The sequence below is a fragment of the Taudactylus pleione genome, unplaced genomic scaffold (assembly GCF_031769625.1).
Source record: "Taudactylus pleione unplaced genomic scaffold, aTauple2 ptg000154l, whole genome shotgun sequence".
Lineage (NCBI taxonomy): Eukaryota > Metazoa > Chordata > Amphibia > Anura > Myobatrachidae > Taudactylus > Taudactylus pleione.
The window spans coordinates 30,803,192-30,831,030 of record NW_028284556.1 but is presented as its reverse complement, the minus strand read 5'-3'; the positions used below and the strand labels follow the sequence as shown (position 1 = coordinate 30,831,030).

The 27,839-nt window shown below is 43.2% G+C and overlaps 1 protein-coding gene across 4 annotated transcripts in view; it reads right to left on the bottom strand.

The window, feature by feature from the left end:
• The window catches only part of UTRN (utrophin), a 764,396-nt gene that overhangs the window by 536,490 nt on the left and 200,067 nt on the right, over window positions 1-27,839 (bottom strand). For all 4 annotated transcript variants that reach the window (XM_088474412.1, XM_088474409.1, XM_088474411.1 and 1 more), the window contains 9 exons: window positions 21,651-21,863; window positions 19,021-19,134; window positions 17,175-17,330; window positions 14,394-14,564; window positions 13,655-13,834; window positions 11,151-11,285; window positions 8,467-8,616; window positions 5,587-5,748; window positions 3,064-3,192 (listed from right to left, as the gene is read on the bottom strand). In XM_088474412.1, the coding sequence (XP_088330538.1) occupies window positions 3,064-3,192; window positions 5,587-5,748; window positions 8,467-8,616; window positions 11,151-11,285; window positions 13,655-13,834; window positions 14,394-14,564; window positions 17,175-17,330; window positions 19,021-19,134; window positions 21,651-21,863 (1,410 nt within the window). The remainder of the gene's footprint in view (window positions 1-3,063; window positions 3,193-5,586; window positions 5,749-8,466; window positions 8,617-11,150; window positions 11,286-13,654; window positions 13,835-14,393; window positions 14,565-17,174; window positions 17,331-19,020; window positions 19,135-21,650; window positions 21,864-27,839) is intronic.

Sequence of the window (27,839 nt, the reverse complement as noted above, 5' to 3'; positions counted from 1 at the left end):
CTCCCAGGGGGGTGCCTAACCCAATCCTCCCCCCGGGGGTGCCTAACCCTAACCCCCTCTTCCCCTAGCCTAACCCTATCCTCCTGGGGGGGGTGCCTAACCCCAAGTCCTACCCTGGAGCCCCTAACCTAACCCTGTCCGCGCCTGGCTTACCTGCAATCGGTAAGAAGGGTGTCAGGTTCCCAGCGTAGGTCTAATGACAGACGTTGGGATTTCGACGCCTGTCATTAGATACTTGCCAGGATTAGACAGTCAGGAAGCCGGCAGTCGGGATTTCGTCCATCGGCTTCCCGACTGCTTCCCGCAAACTACACATACATTAAATCATCTCTAAGGTTTGCAGAACTACAAATTGAAGTAACGTGTAATAATAAAGTACCAACATTATTGATGCAAAAGTCAAATTGATCTAAAAATGCTTATAAATTGCATCCTTCAAGATGAACAAAAAACACATAGAAATGCTTGTGGTAATTGTACAAGGGATGGTAAAAGCTGGACACACATATATGTGGGTGTATAGTGTATATATGTGTATCTAAAAATATATACTATAAAATTATTATTATATACACACAAAATATAACCCATGTATACATGTAAGGTACATTGTATAAAGCAGTCACAACCAGTGATATTAAAAAGAAATAATATATATATATTTTTGTGCAGTTTGTATCTGCAATGAACTAGCTGACATTTATGGCTGCAGGCTTCAAAGATAAGATTACAAGGGCTCTGACCTAAAGGTTAAGTCTACTGTGCCTTGAAATGAAAATCCAAAAACAAAAATCACAGCAGTGTTGGAAAGAGCAAAACATAGGGCCTTAAGGCCCCCATATGGAGCCTGAGGCCTGATAGCGTGCGTGGTTGTTAGCAATTTCTGAGTAAGGTCTGACCTTGTGCAAGTGTGCATGAGGCTGCGATGGTACTCGATTGTACCGATGGTTTTGCAGTCTTGCTAAACATTACGGATGTGTGGTAAGTAAAGTGGGCGTCCTTGTGTAGTGCTGCGAGGGAATAGCGATTGCAATGAATTAGCATACTATCAGAGTTGAACTGCGTGCGTAATCGCTATAACATATGCAGTTGCGTACGGTAGTGAATCAGGCCCTATATAAGAAGTGACACAGGAGTTCCATGGTTATATAAATGTGTGTGTGTAAATATATATATATATATATATATATATATAAAACGTTGAAGGGCGAGTGCTGTTATACAGGTCACAGAACTGACAGATGTATTCTCATATCATTTTAATTTACAGTATCCTTATAATAATGCCAGTATGCAGTGCATTATTTCTTACTTCATATGAGAAGATTTCAATATTATTTTGCATTACTAGTGGTGATGCCAGAGGCTGACAATGATAAACCTTTAATAGATTTTTCTAAAAGTATTCACACAACCCATACAGGTTGAGTATCCCATATCCAAATATTCCGAAATACGGAATATTTTTAGCATGACTGAGATAGTGAAACCTTTGATTTTTGATGGTTCAATGTACACAAACTTTGTGTAAGGCACACAATTATTAAAAATAAAGTATAAAATTACCTATAGGCTGTGTGTATAAGGTGTATATGACATATAAATGAATTTCATGTATCTACACAAACTTTGTTTGAGCCACAAAATTATTGAAAATATTGTATAAAATTACCTTCAGGCTGTGTGTATAAATGCATTCTGTGTTAAGATTTGGGCCCTATTCCTAAGACATTTCAATATGGTATGCAATTATTCCAAAATACGGAATATTCCGATATCCAAAATAGCCTTGGTCCCAAGCATTTTGGATATGGGAGACTCAACCTGTAATAACATATTCATTATGTTATCCATGGTGGTAAAATACCATGGGAGAGCTGTATCAAGCCTTGGATAGAGATAAAGTGGATGGAGATAAAGTACCAACCAATCAGCTCCTAACTGTAATTGTACAGGATGTGCTAGAAAAATGACAAGTTAAGCTGGGCATACATCTGACAATATATTGGACGATTTGTCGTTTTAGGTGAATCAGAACGACAAATCGTCCAGTGTGTGCAAACTATTGCGCGCTCCCGTACATCGTTCATGGTATCTTCAGATCTGCCTGCCGGCGCACGACTTAGTGCTTCTGGATGCAGCAGGGGAACAATATATATCGGGCAGTCATACAACAGATCGTGCAGTGTGTATGGACCGCCCAATATATCGTGCTGTTGCATCTGCAGTCGCTGGGTACACACATCGTCTAGTTTGTACCCAGCTTTAGAAGCTGATTGGTTGATAATTTATCTCTCTCCAAAGCTTGATACATCTCCCCCATTATATTTGTTCATACACTGTGGGGCTGAATCAGACTTGTGCGCTAACCCAAGTTTTAGCGCACATCTCCGATTGTTGGAGGACTACGCATGCACAAGATGTGTACTGTACAAGTGCAGCCCTTCATCTGCAAGTCCACTCGCAGTGTCTCCCAGCCGCAGCCTGTCGCGTTTGGGGGTTGGAGTGGGGGCATTCCTGGCCAGCGTTTCTGGAAATACCGTCCATCTCTGAATCAGGCCCTGTGTTTTTAACAGTACTCAGCTTCTAGGCTTCATTCTCCCTATCAGCATAAAATGTACCCATATAAGAAATGACAACGGTCACATCCAGAGATAAGGGAAATTTTGCATAACAGGTTGTTTCACAAAGTCTGAGGTTCCAACAATTAAATATCTGAGTTCTGGCTTTGCTCTGACATTGTGCTGACTGCCATTTGTGAATTTGCATTATTCTGTGTTTAGAGTCTATGAATAGAACCTGGGAACACATAGGGCCAAATCTTGCATGCGAGACGATGTGCGCATCTATAGTCACAGCAGCAACAGACCCGCCCCAGCCACTTCCCCATCCATCACATATCACAATCTTCTCTCAAGACACAGCAGTGTGACGGGCTGACAGCTTTCCTTACACTCATAGCAAAATAAATAAACCTATATAAGCGGCATTTGAATACACGATACTGTAGGTCTTTCATAGTATTCAACATCTCTAAAAAATACCATAAAATAACCAGAGTACCTGAAGCACATCTAGTTGGGATCCTCCACGTGGGGTTTTGGCCTCTGGAGTCGATAATATCACAGGTCGCACATTTTTCCTCAGCTCCTCCAACGTTGCTTCATGGCTACTTATATCAGCCTGAATTTTCTAAAACAGAAGAGCTTCAGGTCTTTAGTCACTGTTTCAAGCAAAACAGAAAGCATACCTCCTAATGGGCATGGGCACCGAGGACCTTATTCAGAGGCAGCCGTACGGTCTACGACCGCACGGCCGCCTCGATGTTTGGCCACTGTGCATGCGCACGAGGGAGCCGGCTCCCTCATGCGCATGTGTGAGACCCGCTACGACCGACAGCGCCGGTCGTAGCGGGTCTCTTTCCTTTGGTTCAATTAAACGTACACATATGAATTTGTATATTGGTATATCCACTGAGTAACAATAATTGTAGGACATAGCTGCCATAGCACTTATAGGGGGCTATTGAATCCCCAAACATTTTTTCTGTCATTTACCTATACTCAAGTGCTGATCTATAATAATTTTTTCGCCTCACCAAGCATCAATTAATTAATTTATTAATTATTATATTCAAATGGGGGAGACTTATTCATATGTTTAAATTTAAACTCTAAGTCTCAAATAAATCCCATAACGTTTTAGCATTATAACAATATTAAAGGTTAAGTTTTAATTGTATTATCTTTTCACACTATACATCTAATAAAGAGTTCCCCAGAACTCTAGTCTAGAGGTTTTCTGTTAACTATGAGTATGATTCATACTTTTCCCAGGGAGCACCACCAACAAAGTAGACTACTCTATTATTGGCTTTACTCCTGCCTAAGAGACAATAAATAATGTTCTACCATATGACCCCAGCCACTTGCTGTAGTTAGCAGAACATAGCAGCGTTGAGACGGAAAGCTGGCTTGTGATTGGAGGAATGCCTGTTACTCCAATCAAGAGCCAGCATTTGTTAGCAGCACTGTGTGTAAGATGGTTTCTGCTACTGAGAGCTGAAATGTAACAAAGGTGATATCCAGCAGTCCCAACTTTATGTAAGCGCAATGTCCCAAGATATGGACCATCGTCAATGCAATAGCACAGTGGTTCCCAAACTGTGCGCCGTGGCACCCTGGGGTGCCTCGGGATACTTGCAGGGGTGCCTCAGGTTGGTGGTCCAGCACCTCATCAAATTATTTATTGTCAAAGTAATGTAAATATGTGGACAAATAGAAGCACAAGCCTGTCCACCATCACATAACTGACCCTAATGATGACAAGTAACCACAATTTGCATCACTTTACTATTTAACTTTGCTACTTTACTTCACATTACTACATTACTTAATTTTCTTCTGATTTTCTCAATAACAAACTTAAGCTTAGGGGTGTCATGAAAACAATGCTGATACTCTAGGGCGCCGTGATTCAAAATAGTTTGGGAACCCCTGACATAGCATAAGGAAGGGAGGAGATTTACTAGAAATGTATTCAGAGTGGAATATCCCTTCAGCAAAGAAAACACTTTACATAGAAGAGAATAGTCTCAAAAAGTTATATAGAACCTGTGTGTCTTATAAAATTCTGATCTATATCAAACTTTAAATCAAATGTTTATTTGTATATTACAGAAATGCAGTATCCCCAAAACAAACAATGTGATCACATTTTTCTTCATGTTTTTCCTATGGATTTTTTTTTTTATCAGGATCACAAAATGTCCTTCAACAGACTCTAGTCTGTAAGTGTACTTTCCTATTGTAGACTTTGGGCTGAGATTTGTACTTGGTGATCTGTACTGGATATAGAGCTTTATGGATTTTCTGTGGACTGCATTTATTTTTATAGGTATTAGAACAGTATGCTGAAGATGTAGACTGTGGTAAAATCCTGATATGTTCTGTTTCAGATCATGGTCATACAGACTAATTGTAGCTTGCAGCAATAATAAGTAGCTTGTACAGTAATTGTCACAGGACTCCCTTGGTTAGTCCAGGCACAAATAAACAGCTCACTGCATCACCAAGTTAAATATCCCTTAACCGTTTTTTTGTTTGTTTTTTTAGCACAAACTTGCAGTTTAAAGACATATACATGAACAAGTCAAACATAATCAAAATAAATCCACTAGAGGGCACCAGAGTGTTTCAGTTTGGATGCAAGAAGCGGTTTTCCCCACTATTTTCAATCATGAAAATTTACCGGTTATTAAACCATGTGGCTGACATCTAACTAGCTCAGATATGTAAATCAGAGCACTTTTCCATGATAAATAATACATCATCACTATTTTAAAGCAAGTGAAACCTTTTAGATCTGTGCAAAATATGAAAGATGAAATATTCAGCTTGGAGTTAATACAAAAATGTGTTGATTCAATGCCAGTATCAAAACCACAGTTAAAGTGAAGTAAGGCATCAAGAGTATCCCATTCTTTTACAGCCATTATAATACGAAGATGTGAAGAGGTGTTTACGTTGCAGAGGAATATAACAAGTGAGGCAGCTCTCAGGCACATAAAAGGCATTGCTGACATACCTGAGCCTCCTGGGGTAAACGCAGGGCATCCACTCTGTCCGTCAGGTATGTAGTCAGCTGCTTATCCAGTTCTTCCAGGGACTCCTGCAGCACTTGCAACACATGGTCGCTCTCGCGCAGAGTCTGCAGGTGCTTCTCCAAAGAGATCTGACGCTTCACAGCCTGTATAGGAACATCACACTTAGAACTGCTGTTCTGCTTCATAGTTCTAGCACAACTTTCAAAGTCACCTTCTCTCTATCAGAGCTCCACCTCACTGCCGGTATGTGCTGCATTCCTCATATTCAGAAGAGCACAGAGGTTGTAAGGTCCTTACTAGGGAAGGTTTTACTTTATATGCATGAAGCTTACTATATGGGATAATGCATCCCGCACAAGATATTAGGTGTCATCAAACATTTTCATGATTATACAAATATGCTAGGTAAAAAGCTGAGACCTTTGCCACAGAGAACAGATAAGTATTGTCAGGGTGACAGGTAAATATTTACTCTTATTCCTCATAATGTAACAATAAGGATTACAGACATACTGCTCAGTTCTTTAACAATGATAACATATAATGCTTTTTATCACCAGCAATGAGTAAACGGATATTTATAAAACCTTAACTCACCTATTTTATGCTGACAAAGCATCCAAATGTATACAATTATGAAATGGATATTCAATATAAAACTTAATTCAATGTAAAAAAAAAACATTACATTGTTATAAGTAATGCAGATAATACTTCTATCCAAACTCTTCTTTTTATAACGCCAACATTTTTTCTACTATTCAACATGGAGATAATAGTTACTAATAAAAGACTGACATCAGTAATAGTTTCTCATTGCAATGACATTATTACATCTGTTTATACCTTTCAGGGAAATGAAAAGAGATGAACACCCAGGGTTATGCTGTACAGAAAATGTTGCCTCCATCACCTAGCATTGCTTCAAAGAGGAGGTCCCAGCCTTTCATTAGATACTAAACCCCAACCATACACCTAACTCCAGCTACAGTGGGCAGCCACATTTTGACTACCCATACTACACTGTTGATTGCAGCTGACTGAATGGCTCTGTCTGGCAGCTGGTGAAAATGATGCATCTTGTGGAAGTCATGGACCCATGAACTAAGAGATGGCATGTCATTGTCATTGTGAAGTTCCCTTATGTCCAGCCGCCCAACGTGTCTGACAGGTCACATCACAATTGCAGTAACCCTTGCCTAGGGAACACAGTAATTAATGGATTGGTATAAAATGGTAGCAGTAGATATTTCATAAAGGGAGTTGGATTAACATTATATATTGTTAAGACGAAATGCGTTGTGTTACATTATCTTGCCGATACCATTGATGTTGGAGACTGTGATGGATCCAGCTATGCTGTGACAGAGATTATACACTTACACCTGATATTCTCAGATAAGCAGTTTTATCTTTATCATCTTGTGTGTATCTTACATTTTGGTTTGCATAAAAGTATTATAATATGTCCATGCTTTTAGCTTTTTTTTTGTATACACTTTGGATGAAAAGGGAAAGGTAACTAGAAATACCCGAATTGGTTCAGATAGGCTTGTTTTATTCTATATATTATACGAGGCTAATTCATATTCTATGAGGCTATTTGGGTCGCAGATCACTGATATTATATTACTGCACTAGGAGGACCCCTTATTATTTTTGTTACAAATATTTGTCAGTGTACTTATTAAATTGTATGATTGTAATTGTTTGAGTTTTGTTAAAGGGTATGTTTTGAGATGTTTATAGAACTCGGTCACATGGCTAAACGTGGAAAAGAGAGGTGAGGTGTTTAAATGTACCAAAAAAGGACATTGCAAATTATTGTATATTGTTATCTGTGATGAAGTGGCAGATAGACCATAAAATGTATAATAAGAAGAGTGTATATTGTTTTATTAACCCCATCGGTTTGAGGCAGTTATGTCATATTGAACACTTCACTGTACCAGTGCCCAGCACCTGGAAGGCATACGCGGGATGGTTGTGAGGAGACATCGCAGTGAGTATGGTCAGTAATACATGCCTTTAATACACGTTATCTTGAATGTATCCTTACTGGGGCTGATGTGAGCGATTCTTAATTGACAGTACTCGTAAAGGACCAGCTGCTTGTTGGCATATACTGTTCCATATTAAAAATTGGTTCTTTAATTAAAACTTACTCTGTAATTTAGAAATTGACATATTTCAGGATTTCATTTAGTAGCTTTACAGTGCTTGTCTGATTTTGGACATTCCTCCTGTTTATGTATTTCCACCCATGTTGAAAGCAGGGACTCCGCTGGAACCGTGTGTGATTAACTGCTGCCAAGAACTGCATCATACTGTTTATATGCATCTGGACAGACTGATTCCCCTACACAGTCAACTGCAAAGAACTCTGACCAAACATAAAAAGTACAGTGGGACTCCTGGCTGCGCTTACACCCATTGTTTTTAACCATTAGTTTTGATAGGGAAAAGCACATTCGCTATTAGGTATCAATAAAACTTTAAAAACCTCTTTAATACAGCAGAGACTACTCTGTCCTATGTACTAAATAAAAAAATGTCAAAACATGCACACAAAAACATGATATATGAGAGAACCAATTAGCATGAGCGGTTCCAGTTGCAGACAAGCATAAGTGTCAAAATCACACAAGTCTTGATTCACTTTGTATGCACAGATCGATTTCACCTAATATAAGCAACGTAAACTGGCTTATAACTCATCCTGCATCAGCCTCATGGACTGTGGTATACATTTATATAGTACACACTATGTTATTGTGCATGAATGGCTTTTATTATACCAACAGAGCTCAAGAAAAGCATGAAAACAGGTTAGAACTGGCACACAATAGGTAATAACTCACTAAATGACTCAGCTCCTCATAGCGGGCATTAAAGATCTCCAGCTTCTCACTGATGATATCATCAAGGATTCCGCCATCAATCAAGGTTTGACCAAGCTCACGTATCTGAGTTCTGTTATCTGCTGGGTGGCGCAGGACTGACTCTATAGTCTTGAGAATTGCAGACAGAAACTTAATACCATACAGAAAGCACATTTCACATAACTATATAGGCGTAATTATGTGTCCGATATGTTGAAACCTCCTGCTTTACTTAAAAAAAATATTAGTATCATTCACATTCTACATTCCTTTATAACAATACTCTACATTCACACACAAGTGATATATACATTTTACAATGATGGTTTTAACATATATTTGCAGGGCAGTTTCTATTTAAATTATAAGATAACCAGCACATGATGGATAAATCCAGTGGCGTAAGTTCATCACAGATGCCCGGAGGCGTTATCATTTGGTGCCCCCCATCCCCCATATTTACAGCCCTAAGTGGGGTGAATAAATTGTAGGTGATTTGAGGAGGAGCCCCTTTAGTGCTGGCGCCCGGCACCTTCATTATCTCCCATAGTCCTCCTGCCCCTGTCTTATCACTCTGTCATGTAAGGGGGATGATATATTTAAAGAGCATATATTTTATCACTCTGTCATGTTAAATAATTTAACATGGCAGAGTGATAAAATATATGCTCTTTAAACACCCCCCTAACATGGCAGAGTGATAAAATATATGCTCTTTAAACACCCCCCTAACATGGCAGAGTGATAAAATATATGCTCTTTAAACACCCCCCTAACATGACTGAGTAATAAAATATGTGCTCTTTAAATAAATCACGCGCACTGAGTGCTCGCGCCTGGCATCCATTCACAGTGACCGCAGCACCTGGGGGGTGGCCCGGCAGTTCCGTAAGTGCCGGGCGCGCCCCGGGAGTGACGAAAAGGTGGCGTGTCATAAAGACACGCCCTTTTCTCTGGTCACGCCCCCTTTTTGGCCGCGCTGACGGGCCTAGAGTGAACACTAGTGATAGCCCACATTTTACTAGCTCCGGCATGTTTTTTGTGCATAAAGTCCACAGCAGGTGGGCCTGTGTCCTTCAAATGCCAGGGCTGATTTTTAGTGCCAGTCCGGCCCTGAATCATACTGTTAGGCTGAATGGTGGCTGTCTGAGGGAAAACCTTTGTCAGAAATATACAGTACTACGGGCATGTATTATATTGCCTTAAAAAGAGTAGTCTCTTTTCCTACAGATGTTTTACCAAATATCATATGTATTACTGTTAATTGCCAGGATGGATATCACAGATGCTTATCTAGTCATCGATATAAGAGTCCATAATAAGATATATTTACATCAGTTATTGGTTCTAGGTCATATTTGGCTGTGACAAAGCAATATGCTGTGAGTATGTCCATTGTGGCTGCGTTCCCCTGCTGCAAAATGCTAAAATCATATCCCCCATAGTTATTCTTTGGTCTACCCCCTCTAGAATATCCTGGATGGTAGTCTCACTAAGCTGGCCCCCTCCCCCCAACATGGCAGAGTGATAAAATATATGCTTTATAAATATATCATTCCCCCCCTGCCAGGCAACGACCCGACCCCAACCTCATCAGACTTGGCTTGCCAGACGCTGTGTGACAGACAGACTTACTGTACTGCCTGTCTCCCCAGTCACAGTGCCACAGCCCGCTGCGCTGCCCACACAGATCCTCTCTCTCCCGGGTCCCGGCCGCACTCTCCACAGTGTCTCCACCACGGTCCGGAGGTGCAATGTCGGAGGCTCCTCAGAGTAAGGCTGGCCACACATCTAAAGATTATCTGTCCAACCAGCCAACTAGTTGATTGGTTGGAATGAAAATCTGGTAAGGAATACAATCAGCAATTTGCTCCCAAACGCTGGAAAATGGACCAAAACTTTATTTTGAACAAATAGTTTAGATCAAACAATTAACAAACTTGTCTGAACGACCATTTTCATCTGTTTTCTGGCATTTAGTAACAAATTGCTGATCATTATTTACTCCCATATGTTACCAGAGTTTCATTCCAACCAACCAACAAGTTGGCTGGTTGGAAGTAAGTTGGTCTAGTGTGTGGCCAGCTTAAGAGGCACGGGGCAGGCACAAGGTGAGGTCGCGGGCGGTCACATGATATGTGACATCCGTGGCCCGCCGAGACCACAGAGTGTGTAGTGGAGCCAGAGGAGGAGCGCCGCTGATGCAATCAGCTCAGCGGCTCCTCTGGCTTTCTAGTGAAGTAGTGAATGAAGCCGGCGGTAGTGGTGCTATAGGTGAAGATGCGGTGGAACGGAGACAATGGAGCCAGCTCAGCCAGATGCCCCCTTCAGCGCTGACGCCCGGCGGCAACTGACTCCATTGTCTCCGGGAGTTCCGCCACTGGATAAATCTGTCCATATCTAGAAATTTATCACAAATAAGTAGCAGTCACGATTAAGGTTAATCATGGGTTCTGATAAAAAAAAGCAAATAACAAAAAATTCCTCTTCATTAAATAAAAAAAACTACACACCCAAAAACACATTTACACCAACCTTTATTAGATACAGGACTTCATAAAAATATAGCAGAGTGTAAACTAACCAGTAATTGGGAAAATGCCACTTCCTCCCTATAGAGCCAATAGTCATCCCCAAGAAACCTGTAAGTGCAGTTACTGTACCTCCAAAGCTTCACTAACAGAGTCAACTCTATCAGGCAGGTTTGCAGCGTTCTGTATTCGTTCATCCAATGTATTTAACCAAGCTGTTTCTAGGTTCAGATAGTGGAGAAGTTCTATCCAGCACGACCACACTTCCTAAAGGTTGATGAGGGAAAAAGGTTGGTAACAAAGCCTCAGATGTTACTCTTTACAATGCTAATTCGTTTTTGCTCATAACTAGTCCCATAAGGAATTATAATTATTGCTTTTCAAATAACTATCTTTTAAATAATCACATATTTAATTGTTTTTTTGTGCAATGTGCATAATTTGGAGGCATCTTCTATTTGTCTTTCACATGAAAGTGCTATGAAGCGTTTAAAAATTCAATTTACTTGAATGGTAGTGAATCTCATTAATATATCAATGCGTGACAAAGGATTTCAGAGAATGCAGAAAGTCTGTTGACCTAAATCAATGGAAATTGGCTAATTGATGTTTTACCAAGAAACATGAAATGCCTAAATACCATTTTAAAGGTTATTTGTAAAGTTAAACAACATAGAAGCATTAATCCCTCTATTACAAAAAAAAAAAAATATGAAATTGTAAAAAAAATACTAATGGACATATTACAAACCGGTTTTATTTATTCTTTGTTATTTGTGTAATTTGACTTTTGAGTACTCTATTTTACATTTTACTGCCTTATCTAACTTCTATAGGTTTGTTACCAAATATATGTACACTATATCACCTGCACACAAGTGAAAGGCAGGCCAAATAGAACTGATTTACCAGGTCCGCACTTAGGGCCTTATTCAATTAGCAGCGATAAGCCGTTTTTGGCAAAAAAGTTTCGCCGGTGATGTCATTTTGCTAGGCAAAAACTTATCCCCGTATTCAATTCCAAAGGCTTTTCGACGGTGCGGAAAGTCAGTGCATTGGAATAGGCGAAAAAGATTTGCCTAAGAAACTAGGCGGAAAAAAGTGCAGAATTAGGGTTTTGGGGTGCAAACTTGCGGGAACCACCCTGCAAAAACCGCCCCTGCGGGAACCACCCTGCAAAAACCGCCCCCCAAAGGTAAACTGTGTCAAAAAAAGTAAAAAAAAAAAAAACACCCCCAAAAAGTACTCTAATTTTGGGGGTGAAAAATACCAAATTTGGGGGGAAAACTAAAAAACTAGCAAAATAAACTCCAATGGGGTCCCCAAGTATGCCCCAGGTTTTTAACTTTGCAGATGGTTGCAGCAGGTGGATTTTTAAAGTTTTTTAAAACTTCACTTTAGCAACTTTAAAATATGGTAGCACCCATTTTTGTGTACCCAAATTAGCTGGGACTACTTATTTTCAGCAAAAAAATCTGCTACATTTTATATTCTTCAGCACTTCTGCAAAGACGCTAATTAGCAGCTATTGAGAGCATTTAACTACCCCAAATACCTTCAGTAAGGCTATTCGGGGGTATCTAGAGTGATCCTCAATGTCAGTGCACCTTTGGGGGGGTGTCAGGCTGATTTCCTCAAATCTGACAGGACTTTTCGCTGGTTTCGAATTCGCCGGGTTCCGTTTTTGCTGATTTGGATGTCGGCGAAAAGTTTGTCATGTGAAAAGTCCGGGACTGATCGAATATGCCCCTTAAACTGAAAATCCTGAGTAGATCAGCGGTATAAGGTCTAATGAGATAAATATTCATAGCAAATGGGCCCAGAGGATCATTATTTGATTCATATTATTCATAAAAACAGTTCCGTCAATACAATTAGCCGCAAAGGATGCGAATTGCCGTTGACATGGAGTTAAAACACCTGCAATGGCACCTCATCTCATACCCCTCGTGGCCTCGTCTGAGCCCGAATTTGCACAATTTTGCTCGGAGCCCTATGGGGTTGCGTGCGTTTTTTTGGCGAGTTTGGGCTGCCGTTAAGTGTGGCTGTTGTTGCGATGACACACATAAGCAAGATCATCGCAGACCATTGGATTGAGCCCCATGTCTCTTAGCACTCATCTAGACAAAAGTACAAACTTCATTAGTAGTATTTACACCATTATTATTAAGGCATAATTACAGTATGAAGCTCTCGGTGAACCACAGGAGAGTACAGAAAGATTGCAATAGCCTTACACATTCGGGTGTAATAAATGAATATACTGCAGCTGACACTGTAAGAAATTATTTTAATCATGTCTACAAATGTGCTCTCAAGCTGTCTGCACCTAATTATTTATGGAATAGGTTAGAACTATGATGACTGCTGGCAACAGACGTGTCCTTTCTTATTGTTGCTTCAGTCGCACCACAGAGCCCCTCTCGGGAAACCATGTCCTGTGCAACTCGGCTGCACAGATCGTCTTTCTCGCTCAAAATGTGCATCTTATTTGCAGAACAAATGGGACCAACATAACTGATCAATTTGATTTGTGAAATGTTTACAGCCATACTACAAATAGTCTTAATTGTTGGATTATCACCGTAACAGTTCTAGCTTAGAAGACAAAAACAGTATTGTTGATCTGACAGTACCTCCAGCGTGTGGCATTTTCCCCGGATCCTGTTACACAGGAGCTGATAGTTGTCCAGAACTTCATTTAGCTCAGATGTCAGGTCTTGGCCCCCAGCAGGCCCTTTGGCAGCCATTGTTATGATGTTGTCCTTCAAGATTTTCACGCGCACCTCTTTCTGCAACACATCCTCTTTCGCTCTCTGTAGACATCAGTAACAATATCTCACATCATCTTAAGGAAGAAGTTCTTATTTCAAAAGAATAAAGAACATGAACCAAATTGCTGCTATCTGCACTCCCATACAATGTACGGATTTCATTGTAGGAGAGAATTGTCTATGGATACTTTTGCGCTATGAGCATAAAAAGTAGTTTCATGTTTAAATATATTCTGGCCACTAATATATATATATACATGGATCTGTGAATATGTTAGAATGTAAGCTCTCACGAGCAGGGCCCTCTTGTGATTTTCCTTTCCTTACTTATACGATCATCTACTGCATACTCCCTACAACGACACCTAACCCTTGATTTCTCCCACCCCGCTGCTTATTTGAGTATTATGACCACTGATGCAGCAATGTTTATAAACCATGTACTTGTCCTACATTGTCTTGTACTGTAAGTCACTGTTTTATTGTACTGCTCGTTTGTTTAGGTACTTTGTGAGGCGCTGCGGAACCCTTGTGACGCCATATAAATAAAGTATAATAATAATAACTGATTTAACTGTGCAGTGCACAGTAATTAGCTTACTTTCATTTCTTCTACCGCACTCTCAAGCTCTTCTGGAGACTTGTACTCAAAATCTTTCTCCAAATATTCCTCTTCAGCCTGCGTCATCCATTCTTGCATCTCTGCCAAGTCCTTCTTCAAGTTTACAGCCTTCTCCTGACTCTCAGACAACCTGTTCATCTGATGAAGTACCTGTAAAGCAAACATTTACATAGCGTTGGATGCGATTGTACGTGTAAGGTGGTCAGAACACTCTTTACAGAAAGCTAAACTATATACATAAAAGGACTAAGTAATGGGCACAAAATACAACAAAACTCATCTAAAATGAAATACTCTGATTTCCAGCCAGAGGCAACACTGGAACTGTCAGACTACACTCACTGCTTGTCATATCTAAATGAAAGCGATTTTTAGTGGCAGCCGCACACAGGCCAGATATTACATTTCATTCTATTTCAACAGTGCTGCCTTGGACAAGTTAACTTTGATGTAATTCGCTGTAACTGCCCAAAGTGTCTGCTTAGTTTAAACACCTGGGGAAGATTTATCACACTGTCTAAAGACAAGTGGAGGTGCTGCTTATAGCAATCAATCAGATCCTAGCTATTATTTACTGTACCTAGTACATTCTATAAAATGATAGTTAGAATCTGACTGGTTGCTATGCAAAACATCACTTGCCCTCTTTAGAAGGATAAGAATCTTCAGTCTACACAGTCAGTAATATTCAGAGAGAAAATGGATAACTTTGCTCACAGTGCAAAGAGAAATATGGGATTCTTATTACAGTGATAATCAGTGGCGGGCTGGGGGGCAGGGTGCCATGTGCCCCCCGGGCCGCAGCGTCATGCGGGCCATGGTGCAGACTGTGTCACTGTGACACAGACTGCACCGCATGTGTAGCGCTGACTGGACGGAGTTCGGTCAGCGCTACACAGCACAAACACACAGCCGCCGGAGCCGGCAGCTGTGTGTTTGCTTTAGCAGCTGATGAGAGTCTCCCGCAGTGGGTAATGGGAGTGACGCGTCACATGGCGCGTCACTCCCATAATGCAAAGCGGCGGACGGAGGAGCTGATCTCGGCGGCGGGACCAGGAGCGGGTGTCAGGTAAGTGTTTTTTTTTACATTTTTTATTATGTCTCTGCTGCGGGGGGGGGACTGGGACTATTGGGAGCACTACAAGGGGGGGACTACTGGGAGCACTACAGGGGGGGACTACTGGGAGCACTACAAGGGGGGGACTACTGGGAGCACTACGGGGGGGACTACTGGGAGCACTACAGGGGGGGACTACTGGGAGCACTACGGGGGGGACTCCTGGGGGCACTACAAGGGGGGACTCCTGGGAGCACTACAAGGGGGGGACTACTGGGAGCACTACAGGGGGGGGAATACTACTGGGGGCACTACAAGGGGGGGACTCCTGGGAGCACTACAAGGGGGGGACTACTACTGGGGGCACTACGAGGGGGGACTCCTGGGAGCACTACAAGGGGGGGACTACTGGGAGCACTACAAGGGGGGAATACTACTGGGGGCACTACAAAGGGGGGACTACTGGGGGCACTACAAGGGGGGGGACTATTGGGAGCACTACAGAGGGGGAATACTACTGGGGGCACTACAAGGGGGGACTACTGGGAGCACTACAGGGGGGAATACTACTGGGGGCACTACAAGGGGGGGACTCCTGGGAGCACTACAAGGGGGGGACTACTGGGAGCACTACAGGGGGGGAATACTACTGGGGGCACTACAAGGAGCACTACAGGGGGGAATACTACTGGGGGCACTACAAGGGGGGACTCCTGGGAGCACTACAAGGGGGGGACTACTGGGAGCACTACAAGGGGGGAATACTACTGGGGCCACTACAAAGGGGGGACTACTGGGGGCACTACAAGGGGGGGGACTATTGGGAGCACTACAAGGGGGGGGAATACTACTGGGGGCACTACAAGGAGCACTACAGGGGGGGAATACTACTGGGGGCACTACAAGGGGGGGGACTTCAGGGAGCACTACAAGGGGGGGACTACTGGGAGCACTACAGGGGGGGAATACTACTGGGGGCACTACAAGGGGGGGACTCCTGGGAGCACTACAGGGGGGAATACTACAGGGGGCACTACAAGGGGGGGAATACTACTACTGGGGGCACTACAAGGGGGGGACTACTACTGGGGGAACTACAAGGGGAGGACTACTACTAGGGGCACTACAAGGGGAGGGACTACTACTAGGGGCACTACAAGGGGAGGGGACTACTACTAGGGGCATTGCACCGGTTGGAGGGGACTACTACTAGGGGCACTACATAGGGGGGAGGGGACTACCACTGGGGGCACTGCATCGAGGGACCACTGCTGGGGGCTCTATATAAAGGGCAATAGTGGGGGTACTGCATAGGGGGAAGACTACAACTGGGGCCACTATTTAAGGGGCACTGCATAAGGGTTACCACTACTGGGGGCACTATATAAGGGGCTTACTACTGAGGGCACAAGGGGCACTGCATAGGGGGGATCACTACTGGGGGCACTACTCGAGGCCTGCATAAGGGTGTCCTCCTGTGGCACAGGGTGGCACTGCATATGGGCACTACAACAGGGGGCTGCCCCTAATCTTTATTTTTACCTGACATTAATCCCATATGGACCCGCCTCCTCCCTAGAACACTTGAGAGGGGGTGGGCACCGTAGCACGCACGTTCTTTCAGGCACCCTGGCTACACGCTACTCCTCTGCCAGGGCCGCCTGCATGCATTTATAAATATATATGGCATATGATCAGTTTACCTGCTTGCTCAGTCTCTCCCATTGTGCCTGCTGGTCAGCCAGCCTTGGCAGCACCCAGGTGTGGATCATGGTATCGGGGTGGCTCCTGAGCCCTGATTCCACATCGGTTAGCCTGCCTAAACATCCTTCAACAGCTTCCATCTCATTCACCAGAGCCTAGAAAGTTTGCACATAAATGAACGTGAGCTCTCCGTACAACACAGAAATAGGCCACATCTCCAGCTACAGAAACAGAAGGACACTATTTCTGTAAGGAATGCCTCACCCTCTGCAATTCCTGCTATTTTTACACTTTGTGATGCCAACAGAGGATTTCATTCCCAAATACATTTAGAACTTCTAACCAATGGTAGAGGTTTGATGAGATTGAAATTAATATTCATTACAGCTGGAAAATGTATTTCATACACATAACAGGTAAGAGCAAAACATATTTAAATTGTTAGTTGTATCAGTACTTATATATAAGGGGTTTTCCAACTCCAGATGACTTCAGACAGGGGGCACCCCTGTGTTTTCTGTTGCTTCTATTTACTGCATGTATTGTTTGTTGTTTCTAGGAAGTCTTTTATGATTTTGATGCCATTTTTTTAATTTGTTATTATTTAACAGTAATATCCTATGTGACACTCTTATTTTTTTGTATCTAAATGGCATTCATCTTCACATGACTTTAATTTATTTGCTTCTTTATGTTCTACTCTTACTACTAACATTTACTAAATATTGTTTTATCATTGTGGTGTCCTTCTATGTTCTTCAACTATGCCTTTATATCATCAGACCAAATTTGGACCAAACTCGGTCCTCAGGATCCCAAACAGTGCATGTTTTCCATTTCTCCTCACAGAATCACAAGTGAAATAATCAGCTCCACCTGTGGATCTTTTAAAATGTGTCAGTGAGTAATGAGTACACCTGTGCACCTAGTGGGTGACCTGGAAAACGTGACCTGGGTGGGGTCCTGAGGACCGATGATATGGCACAAACCTATGCTTAAAACAAATGTGTACAATACCAATTGCAATAAAAAAAAACCTCACAAAAAAAATAATGGGAGTATCACAAGAGATATAAAGCAATGCAGTCATCTGAAAGTGGACAATCACATAACTGAGAATGAGTAATTCAAAGTAAGAGGGCACCATCAAAACAATGAAACTGCAGTAAATAAATGGACTTGGTCTGATTGTACCAGTACACTGTTTGCACTTCCAAATAAATAATCACAGGCAGAAGGTGGACGGTAAAGGTACCGTGTCTTTGTACGCAGCGGCTGGGCTAAAATATGCAAATGTTGCAGGAGAGCTCTTGTATAAAAAGACGCCCACTGCCGGCTTCTGTGATCCGATGGCTGCGTCCAAAGAAGCATCATCAGATCAACCGTGTGAACATCACCGGGCCATTGGACATCTGAGCTATCCTCAGGATATCCGGAGCGACCAGTCAAACTGCGTCCGAGGACACAGCCACTGGCTTCAGGACGGCCAGAAAACTAAGCCAACATGGCGCCATTTTCTGGAACACTCATTATTGCCGCCCTAAATGCCATCTGCATGTCTATCATGCTGCGGCTTTCAGGGCACAGCGACTAACGTTGCAGGACCAGATCTGCACGTGCACAGTTAGACTTCTGCTCGTGCTCAGATCTGAAAAAAACATCATCAGAGATTTGCATGAATATCAATTCAACGTAAATCTCTGAATCAGCCCCGGTGTTCAGCATTAGTAAACCACGTCCTTTAAAGAGACATCTAATGTGATTCTTCACAGAAAACAAGAGTTACACTGGCAAAATAGAACTTTAGATGCCCCCTGATTCCGTTACTTCATCTTTATATCTTACCATGCACTGGTCAAGCTGCCTATGTAGTACTTCAGGATCTTCTAAGGATGTGTGTTGGTTTAGAACAAAGTCCTTTGCTTCGCTGATCCACTTCTGTACAGATCTGGAGTCAGCCTGATTAAGTAACACAAAACACACAATCACATGACAGATTTCAGGCAGTAAGTGTATGTAACTTAAATGTTTATAACATAGAGAATACTGTATTACATAAATAAGGAAAGCAAAAATACAAATACAGAAAAACACTGAACAGACACAATTTGTTGCTTTTTCCCGAATTTTGTGTCTTACTGTAATTTGCTAATAATGTACTAAATAGCTAATAGTGTACTAATGGTAGGTACACACTGGGCGATTAAAGTGGACGAATGAACGACTTTATCGTCCATTTTTATCACAAAAACGATCAACGATAACGACGACGCGCGTTCCCGCGGGTCGTTCGTCATCATTGTTCATCGGGTTAACATGCAGGCCAACCTGACGATGTCGTCAGGTTGCTTCATGTTGGGGAATGGGGGAAGAGAGCCCGGCGCTGAACGATATCATTAATGATATCATTCAGCGGGTGTGCTCAATGTCATGAACCACATTGAGCACACCCTGCCGGGGACACACTAGACGATATCGCTCAGGGAGCATATCATCTAGTGTGTACGCACCATAAGGGCCTGATTCAGACTTGGGAATAGAGAGAGACATAGCACTTAACTGTGAACCTGAACAAACCATGTTGCAATGCAAGGGGTGTAAATACATACATTTTTTTTGCATGTGGGGTAAATACTGGCTGCTTTTGCATGTAGCCCACAAATACTGCACAGCTTTATTATTACTATACAATTTAGATGTCAGTTTGGACACCTCCCTCCCAAATCTAAATCTCTCTGCACATTTCAAATCTGCCCCACCTGCAGTGCAGCATGGTTTCACCAAGATGATCAGTTGAGAGAGATATCTCTCTCTATTCCCAAGTCTGAATCAGGCCCTAAGTGCTCAGGATTAGTTCTCTTGTCACAAAGGAATTGGTATAAAGTAGCACATAGATGTATATTTTCAGAAAAAAATCACATGGTGCAGCAAAGCCCATGGCGCACCAAACAGGGTTATTTGGTGCGATTTTAGGATAGGTTTCTGTGCTGTAATTGTGGGCTACAGAGTGTCTTATTTTTACCAGATAAAGTACAGTGCTCCCACCAGTCAGAGCAGCTGCTATAGCCTGGCTGGTTTTAGATAGAGGGTGAGGTGTAATTGAATAATCACATGATAATTCGATTTTTGTTGCAGAAAGAAGACGAACTGGATCAGATATAGATGAATGAACCACTGTCCAAAGCCATTACATTAAATTAAAAACTGCTTTCATGATTACACAAGCAGTAACTTTTGAATGCAACACCTCTCCTATATGGAAAACCCCTTTATATTAGGTATCTGCAAAATATAAAATTAATTTTAAAAGAGCAATGTTTCATTGCAGTGTCCTTTTACCACTGAGAAAACAGCTTTAATACTCCCATGTTCTTTTTACATGGACTCTAGTGTGCTATTCATCATATTCCGCAAATGACTTCATATAACCTACAACTAAAAGCATCCATACTCATTAAATACATATGCATCAAACTCTTACAGCTCTCTCAAAATGATCATACAATGTTTGGAAGTACATAATTTTGTATTTTTTTCCCTTATTATCCACTAATTAGGCTGTAGTTTATGTCCGGGCTGTCGGGATGCCGGTGTTCAAAATGGCGGCGCAGGAATCCTGACACCAGTCAGAATCCCGGCACCGGCATCCCGACGGTAAGCGTTGGGGTTAGGGGGAGGATTAGGCACTAGGGGGAGGGTAGGGATTAGACTGTGGGGGGGCGGGGGAAGAGTTAGGTTTAGGCTGTGGGGGGAAAGGTTAAGTTGAGGCTGGGGGGGGGGTTGGGGTTGGTTAAGATACTTAATCCTGTTGCCGGCATCCCATACCCAACCCCATTAATTGACCACTTAACTGGCTAATATTATTTCCAGAAATGTCCTCAAACATTTTGTTTATGTTCAATTTCTGTAAATAATACTTCTTGAAACCTGAATCAGTGCAATTTTATTAACAATTATGCAGATTTGCTAATAAAATAATACTGAATCAGGATTAAAAAAGATATTTACATAATTTGTTAATTAAAAAAAAACAACAATTTTGGGTAGATTTCTGAAGAAAAATAGACTTAGAGATTTTAATCAAGAAGACGAGAAGCCAGCAGCAGGGGGTTGGCGTTCCTGATGATTGCCCATCACTGCTGCCTGGGAGCGAGGCAGTCTCTGCAGTGAGCTAAGACTGGTGGGAGATTCTATTAGGAGTCAGTATGGCCAGGGATAGGAGTGTGGGGAGCTCCCTGAGCATGGGATGCTAGTAGATTGTCTTCCTCCTGTTAGGAACACCCTTCTGTTGATGGGGCAGGAGGAATATTTCCCTGGCAACTTGCAGCCATAGACATGACATATATTACTTAACAGCCCAAAGGGCTACAGTATATTCCCGCAATATCCACAATTGCTCACATCACCTAAAACTGAATTGCCCTAGGGGACAATCCTTGTTCCATTAAAGAATTATCTGTCATTGTTTGCTTTACCTCAAATGCTTGCAGCTTGGAGGAAATGTCCTCCAGAACATAGAACTGGTCAGCGCAGATACTCCTCAGCTTGCTCCACTGCTCCTCTATGTCCCGACACTCATTCATATACCCTGCTGTCTTATCTTCCGGGGCTCGCTTCTCAAGTAGCCTGGTTTCAGAGTATAGCGTGTCGATGTTTAATTTTTGGTCATCAAACGTCTGTGTAAGAATCTGGAAACAAAAAAGAAGAGAGTCAGGTTCTGCATGTAAAGCTAATATATGGCGGAAGGCATTCTAGATTAAAACATATGACACTCATTCAACTTTCATAATCAAGCAACCTTTTGATTTGTTGATTTACATATTCCCGTGTTATATACATCTGGTTTCAATACACAAGCCAGCTTTTTAATTTTTATTTATTTATGAACATTTATTTTTTATATTCCACAGAACTGGGAACAAACACAGTAATAAAACAAGATTGGGTAAAAACAGACAGAGGGGGGATATATTTACAAAGATAAATTTTAATCGATGAATCATTGTTGTGTTCCTGGGGCTAAATCACACATTTACTAACAGAATTTTTGGCGACTTTTTAAGTATTAGTATGCATCGCAGTGACTACGCAGACCCATCGCAGAGTGACTGACAGGAAGTACCGTTTGTGGGAGGTGACGAGGGGTAGTCAGCGAAATTCAGACGTGCCAGTGCACTTGAACGCCGTCGCCGGGGTGTGCATAAATTATCCACTGCGAGTCCATACACAGCTTGGGCTTCCAATGCATGCAATGAGGTTAGCAATTTCTGAGAAAGGTCTGAACTTGTGCAAGTATGCATGTGGCTCTGATTGTACTCAATGTAACCGATTTTTTCCCAGACTTGCAAAGTATTATGGATGTGTAAGGTAAGGTGGGCGTCCTTATGTTGTGCTGCAACGGCAAAGCGATCGCAGTGGATTAGCATATCATCTCAGTGAGACTGCGTGCGTAATCAGGCCCTTAGTCCTTAATTGCTCACCTTCTGCAGCGCTGTTCTCCTGTTCTTTTATCCAGCTTCAAGTGCCACAGTCAGCTTCCATGGACAGACTGGGCACAGGGCAGATACTACCCCTAACCCTGCACCTGCACCCCGCACACAGTACCTACACTACACTGCTGCAGCCAACCCTGCACCAGCTCCCCACTCACAGGGGCGCCGAGAGGGGGGGGAGCGGGTACAGATTACCCGGGCTTCCCGAGGGACCCGGCGGGGGCCCGGGTCCGACGCCGCCCCCCCATCCCTTACAGTAGCCCAGCACACAGCGTGTGCTGAGCTGCAGTTGGAGACTGCTCGTGGTTGCTGAGCAGCAGCCACAGCAGTCTCCTATGCCTGTGCGGGGGAGCGATCACACTGATCGCACCCCCCCTGCCTTTGCGCCGGGCTGAGGGGGCTCAGAGCGCCCCCCTCCCCGGTGCACAGCGCTGCAAATTATTTTTAATTCTTTTTTTTATCGCCAAGGGGGCGTGGCCACGCCTCCCAAGATTAGGCCACGCCCCCTATTACTGGGGCCCGCCTTGGCGGCCCTGCCCACACACACTACAATACACCACTGCCGCCAACCCTGTACCTGCTCCCCGCACATACTACACTACTGCTGCTAACCCGACACCTGCTCCTGAACACACTACCAACACTACCATTGCTAATCCTGCACCCGCTTGCTGCACACACTACACTACCACTGCTGATCCTGCACCCGCTTCCTGCACACACTACACTATACTACAATACCACCGCTAACCCTGCACCTGCTCCCCGCATACACTACCTACACCACACTACAGTACTTCCACTAACCCTACACCCTCTCCCTGCACATACTACATATACTACAGCCATTAACCTTGAATCCGGTCCCCGCACATACTACCTACACTACACTAATACCACTAGCCCTTCAACTTCTCCTCGCACACACAACACTGCATCTACTCTCTGCAACAGCCTATACTACACTAATACTGCTACCCTGCACCCATTCCCTGCACACACTACCTACATTACACCTGCTAACCCTTCACCCGCTTCCCGCACACATTACACTACCGCTGCTGATCCTGCACCCGCTTCCTGCACACACTACACTATACTACAATACCACCGCTAACCCTGCACCTGCTCCCCGCATACACTACCTACACCACACTACAGTACTTCCACTAACCCTACACCCTGTCCCTGCACATACTACATATACTACTGCCATTAACCTTGAATCCGGTCCCCGCACATACTGCCTACACTACACTAATACCACTAGCCCTTCACCTTCTCCTCGCACACACAACACTGCATCTACTCTCTGCAACAGCCTATACTACACTAATACTGCTACCCTGCACCCATTCCCTGCACACACTACCTACATTACACCTGCTAACCCTTCACCCGCTTCCCGCACACATTACACTACCGCTGCTGATCCTGCACCCGCTTCACGCACACACTTCACTATACTACAATACCACCACTAACCCTGCACCTGCTCCCCGCATACACTACTTACACTACTTCCGCTAACCCTACACCTACTCCCTGCAAATACTACATACACAACTGCCATTAACCCTGCGCCTGCTCCCCGCATATACTACCTACACTACACTACAGTATTTCCGCTAACCCTACACCCACTCCCTGCACATACTACATATATTACTGCCATTAACCCTGCACCCGGTCCCCGCACACACTACCTACACTACACTAATACTGCTAACCCTATACCTTCTCCCCGCACACACTACACTGCATCCACTCTCTGCAAACAGCCTACACTACACTAATACTGCTAACCCTGTACCCGTTCCCTGAACATACTACCTACACTACACCTGCTAACCTTGCACCCATTCTCTGCACACACTACACTACACTGCATCCGCTCCCCGTAAACAGCCTCGGCAGCCGACCGAAGGCTGAGTTATAAAAAATTCCCCTCCTGCAGGTTTTTGCCGCAAATAAAAATCACAAACAATTTTTTTAATTGGGTACTGAGGGTATCAGGAGCGTGCATACCTGCAGTAATCCAAAATCAGTTGCAAGGTCTGCGTAATTTTTTGTGGGCAAAACCTCACGGCCAATTGGATATGCCCCTTAGTCTTAGAAACACACCATCAATTTAGACTGACCTTCCGTAAATATATCCCAAAGCGTTAAGACGTCCCTGTTTGCAAGCTTACAATCTATAGCAGTTTTTCCCATATCTGGACCTCATGCACTCCCAAAAGTTCATGTTTTCAGGATTTCCTTATTCATGGACAGGTGACTTAAGCTAGGTCATTTATTTTCCACAACAGAAATCCTGAAAACATGAGCTATAGAACAATAGTGAGGTTTAGTGCCACATACTGAATATTGGTCCAGTAAGATTGCATCATCATAATAGGAATAATCACTGAATTCTTGAATAATGATTGAAAGATATTTGTAGATAATAATGATTTTAGTTAAGTTTAGGACAAGAGGATACAGATCAACAAGAGGACAGGTAATAGAGTAGGAAGATAAGAAGAGAGTAGATATGGACATTTTAATTTGTGGGATCGAATGAAAAACAGGTGTAAAGAGTTCAGCGAAGTAATTAAGCAGGTTGTTGGTGGATATCACTTCATATCAAATCTTATTGATCTTGTACTAGTGGTAGATGGATGGTTAGGGGGAGACTTTGAGAAACTTATACAGGGCTTAAAGAGTCCCAACATCAATAGAATATGGGCCTGATTCAGCATGGATCACTATTGCGATCGTAATAGCAATCGCGCACTCAGTTCTGCTGCGAAAGTATGCTAAAAATTGTAATCGCAAAGAACTCTCACTGACATGTAGACTCCCACTACCCCTCTCGCACATCCATAATACCTTGCAATCCATCCAAAACATCGGCAACATCGAATTACATCGAAGCCTCTCGCACAATTATGTCAGGTCAGGCCTCACCTATAAATTGCTAACTTTCCTGCACGCAGTGAGAGCTCAAGCTACCTATGCCGTCGCAGGTGCTAATTTATACACGCCCCTGAAATGGCGTTCAAATGCACTGGCATGCTTGCATTTTTCCGACCCCCCCCCCCCCGTCACCACCCCCAAACGGTACTCCCTGTCAATCACTCTGCGATGCATCTGCAGTACACAACAATCAGCTATCTGCGTACACTTTAGCAGTTGCGATCCTTGCCGAATCAGGCCCTATATCCACATCACCAAGTGATCTAAAAGATTGTAGTATTTTGTACAGCTTTGTGATGTGGTTCTATTAAAGGAAATATATCATACTGTACATAAATCCAATCATATTCCATTGCACTCCAAGATCCCACACCTTTTAAGCTCTGGAAAGTGATACATTGGAGAGTGATAAACTACCAGCCACTCATCTCCTAACTGTAATTTAACAGGCTGTATTTGGAAAAGTTAGGAGCTGATTGGTTGGTAGTTTATCACTCTCCAATGTATCACTTTCCAGAGATAAGTACATCTGCCCCTGTATAAGACATTTACATGACCACTACACCCAAAATCTAACATTTTCGGATCAGAGCTAATGAAGGCAATAGCCACTCCTAGACACCTGAGTCTCCTCTTATGAATTTAGGACAGCATCTTATTAGGCCGTGCTGTTGGTCAAAGAGCTGAAACTGCAACTCATGAAGCTGCCGAGACTGCATACATCTACGTTGCTAATGCTGGCATACACGGCCAGATAAAATGCCTGTCAGACCGACAGACATTTTATCTGGCCGGCTGCCAGCCACAGATGTCGCCGGCATACACTGTGAGATTTCTCTCACAGTGTATTCGGCAGACATCTGCGCTCCACTCCCGGGGGAGGAGACAGTTCCCTGTTCCTTCCGTAGGAAGGAACACAGGAAATGTCTGTCTGTCGGCCGCAGCTGGGCATACACTGCCCGATGCGGCCGACAGTTTACCGAGAAATATCGCATCGGACGAGCATGCTGGACAATCCGGCATGCCCGACCGAGCAATATTTAACCCTCGGTCGCTCTCCCACACGCTACAATTATCGGGGCGATCCGCCGATATCAGGCGGATTGCCCCGATAATTGTAGCGTGTATGGCCAGTATAAGGAGTCTATTTATCAAGCAGTGAAAAGTGTGGAGAAGTGGACCAGGGGAGAAGTTGCCCACAGCAACCAATCAGCTTTGAAGTAGCATTTATCAAGTGCAGTCTATAAAATAATAGGTAGGAGCTGATTGGTTGCGATGGCAACTTCTCCACTGGTTCTGTTCTCCACACTTTCACTGCTTGATGCAAAGACCCCTAAAATGTCTTGTGTATGAATATACCAATATCCACTACCCAGCTAGCAGCCACACTGCCATTCTAACATGGCAATCCACTGCACAGGAGACAGAGCATGATGCACTTATTTATGACTGTACAGTTATTTCATGAATGCTATGTATCTCAGCAATACATATAAATACAGTAAGGTGAAACAGCGGCTTTACTTTAAGTATTAAAAAATATGGAATTACATGGCACTATAAATAACAAAATTACATATACAACAAAAGCAAATGAACCTAGATAACACAGACAGCACAGGACAGATAGTGCCCTGCAGGTAAGAAGTGATGTAGAGCAATGTGGCAATGCGAAGATTTATTGTGTTTATACTGCATGGTTGTTATGGAAACAAAATTGTGCACTAAGGCCTGACAGAAGTTTATATTACCTATGGTGACGCTCCAGCTATGAACAAAGTATTACTTGATTGTAATAATGAGCCTGTTCTTCCCATAGATAACAGCTGAAGTATTTTTTGCACTTGTCTAGCCATGAGATACACACTTTGCAAACATAAAATTATACTGTACAGTAAATAGTAAACTGTGTATCATTACATGAGACATTTCTCTCTTTTTTACTGTTTTTGATTTGTGACCACCAATCTGTGGGTCTCATTCAGACCCGCTTGCGAGCGCTGTACGCTCGCAAGCGGGTCGATGTTACCCAAATGCGCATGCGCGAGACCCGGCGAGCGACGGGGAAGCCGTTGCTCGGGGTCTCGCACCAAAGGGGGCTTGCTGTCGATGATGAGTGACAGCACGCCCCCTTTGGTGGGCGTGCCAGGGGCGTGGCTGCCCAGACGGAGGCGTTCCCATGGGAACGCCTACCGTCTGGGTCCGGCCCCACTG